This window comes from Pezoporus wallicus, unplaced genomic scaffold, assembly GCF_028554395.1.
Source record: "Pezoporus wallicus isolate ANWC-B61680 ecotype Strahan unplaced genomic scaffold, APGP_CSIRO_Pwel_v1 contig_12508, whole genome shotgun sequence".
NCBI lineage: Eukaryota > Metazoa > Chordata > Aves > Psittaciformes > Psittacidae > Pezoporus > Pezoporus wallicus.
The window spans coordinates 1-2,628 of record NW_026636970.1 but is presented as its reverse complement, the minus strand read 5'-3'; the positions used below and the strand labels follow the sequence as shown (position 1 = coordinate 2,628).

The following is a 2,628-nucleotide window of genomic DNA, read 5'->3' as shown; positions in this document are numbered from 1 at the left end:
ATCGTCCCGGCATTTTGAGCGGCAGATGATCTGACCAATGAGAGCGGGAGAGGCTAACCGAACTGGCTGCCAATCAACGCGGGGGGGCGGGGCGTCGCTAGGCCGTTGCTTTGTGGTGAGTGGGGACGGGGACCACGGAGCTGGGGCGGGCCCAGCGGGATGGAGCGAACCCTGCCGAGGCTGACCGGGCCCTACCGGGGCTGACCGGCTGCTAACGGGGCTGACCGGGTCCTCCCGGGGCTGACCGGGCCCTACCGGGGTTGACCGGGTCCTCCCGGGGCTGACCGGGCCCCACCGGGGCTGACCGAGTCCTACCGGGGCTGACCGGGCCCCACGGGGGCTGACCGGGTCCTAACGGGGCTGACGGGGTCCTACTGGGGCTGACCGGGTCCTCCCAGGGCTGAATGGCTCTTGCTGGGGCTGCCCGGTTCCTGCTGGGGCTGACAGGACCACACCGGGGCTGAACAGGTCCTGCTGCTGCTGACCGGGCCCCACCGGGGCTGACCGGGCCCTACCGGGGCTGACCGGGTCTGACTGGGTCCTCCCGGGGCTGACCGGGCCCCACCGGGGCTGACCGGGTGCTACCGAGGCTGACCGGGTCCTACCGGGCCCCACCGGTGCTGACCGGGCCCTACCGGTGCTGACCGGGTCTGACTGGGTCCTCCCGGGGCTGCCCGGTTCCTGCTGGGGCTGAACAGGTCCTGCTGCTGCTGACCGGGTCCTACCGGGGCTGCCCGGCTCCTGCTGGGGCTGACAGGACCACACCGGGGCTGAACATGTCCCGCTGCTGCTGACCGGGTCTGACCGGGCCCCACCAGGGCTGACAGCAGCCTCCTGGGCACCCCCCCCCTAACGCTGTCACCCCCCTTCCAGGGCCGGCAGAGCCCCGCGGGACACCATGGAGTTCCCCGAGCACAGCCGGCAGCTGCTGCGGGGACTGCGGGAGCAGCGGGCCCAGGGCTTCCTCTGCGACTGCACCGTGCTGGTGGGCAGCGCCCCGTTCCCGGCGCACCGGGCGGTCCTGGCCGCCTGCAGCGCCTTCTTCCACATGTGCTACGCGGAGCGGCTGGATAAGGGTGACCTGGTGTGCCTGAACAGCGAGATCGTGACGCCGCCCGCCTTCGGGCTGCTCCTGGAGTTCATGTACGAGGGGCGGCTGGCGCTGGCCGCCACGCCGCTGGAGGACGTGCTGGCGGCCGCCAGTTACCTGCACATGAACGACGTCGTCAAGCTCTGCAAGAAGAAGCTGCAGGCGCGGGTCCCGGCTGAGGCCGACAGCACCAAACGGGAGGAGGATGCCCCCGGCAGTCCCCCGCTGCCTCCCGCCGTCCCCCAGCAGTGCCCACCCAGCCCTGGGGCGCCCCTTTTGCCCCCCCCCGGCCCGGCCCCGGAGGCTGGGGATGGCGGGGAGGAGGGAGTGCCCCCCCAAGAGCCGCCCGTGTCCCGCGTGGATGTGGCTGACACCACGCAGCCCGGCATGGAGGGCGACTGGTCCCGTGCTGCTGCACCGGAGCTGCCCCTCCCCAGCCCCAGCAGCTCGACGGAGGCCGCCCCTCGTGCCACCTTCCCCGGGAGCGAGCTGCCCGCCCCGGGGGCGCTCTGCGCAGGGCCCTGGGCTCCCGCTGCCCCTGGGGGGCTGCTGCCTGCTGCTGTCAAGGTGGAAGCCATTGTCATCTCCGACGAGGAGCCCGAGGCGGGCACCCGCCGCTCTGCCAGCCTCTTCCCGGCGCCAGCCCGTGCCCCTCGGCCTGCGACCTTCGGGGAGGCATCGGGGGAGCCGCTGCCTTTCGGGCTGCCAGCCCTGCGGGAGCCGCTGTTCCTGCCACCGCTGGAGGGGCGCGGGGGCTTCGGGCTCTTCACCGAGGAGGCACCGACCTGCCCCACGTGCGGGAAAACGTTCTCCTGCTCCTACACCCTGCGGCGCCACGCCACCGTGCACACGCGGGAGCGTCCCTACGAGTGCCGCCATTGCCTGCGCAGCTACACCCAGTCCGGGGACCTCTACCGCCATATCCGCAAGGCCCACAGCCACGGGCCGCCCACCCGCGGCGGCGGCGGCGGCGGAGCCCACAGCGACCACGACCGTGACTGCGACAACCCCCCTTAACGGGGCCGGGCGGCGGGGCCGGCGGGCGGCAGGACCCGGGGGGGGGGCGCCGGCGACAGGGCGGGGCCGGGGGCGGGGCCGAGCGGGTGTACGGCAGTCACGTGGTGCAGCGCGGGAATAAAGCAGCGCTGGAAAACGGGTGGTCCTGGAGGGGGGCGTGGCTTGGGGCCACGCCCACGCCGCGCTCCTATTGGCTCTCGCCTGACCAATGGCTGAGCGTGGTCACCAGCGCACCTGCTGTGGCAGAGCGTCTACGCGCGGCTTTGCCGCCCCCTGGCGGGGTGGAGGAACTCGGGAGCCGCCTCCGGTCCCGTCCCGGTTTGAATGGGGATGAATCCCAGTCCAGCCCCAGCCCCAGCCCAGTTATAACGGGGCCAAATCCCAGTCCAGCCCAATCAGCCCCAGGTCCTGCTTCTTTCTGTCCACGCACTGTGTGGTCCCATCCCCATCCTTCCCAATCCATCCTTGTCCCATCCCCATCCTTCCCAATCCATCCCTGTCCCATCCCCTTCCTTCCCAAT

General features: G+C 72.1%; 1 protein-coding gene across 4 annotated transcripts; it reads left to right on the top strand.

Moving 5' to 3' along the window:
- The first annotated feature begins 42 nt into the window (after positions 1-42).
- Positions 43-2,141, top strand: ZBTB3 (zinc finger and BTB domain containing 3). 4 transcript variants are annotated; one of them, XM_057402446.1, is made up of 2 exons: positions 43-115; positions 874-2,141. In XM_057402446.1, the coding sequence occupies exon 2, from the start codon at positions 899-901 to the stop codon at positions 2,105-2,107; it is 1,209 nt and encodes a 402-aa protein (XP_057258429.1). In that variant the 5' UTR covers positions 43-115; positions 874-898; the 3' UTR covers positions 2,108-2,141. The 4 variants fall into 4 exon arrangements, with proteins under 4 accessions (XP_057258429.1, XP_057258430.1, XP_057258431.1 ...); XM_057402447.1 differs by lacking the exon at positions 43-115 and adding an exon at positions 301-368 and having other exon boundaries at positions 885-2,141; XM_057402448.1 differs by lacking the exon at positions 43-115 and adding an exon at positions 471-528 and having other exon boundaries at positions 885-2,141.
- Positions 2,142-2,628: the final 487 nt, after the last annotated feature.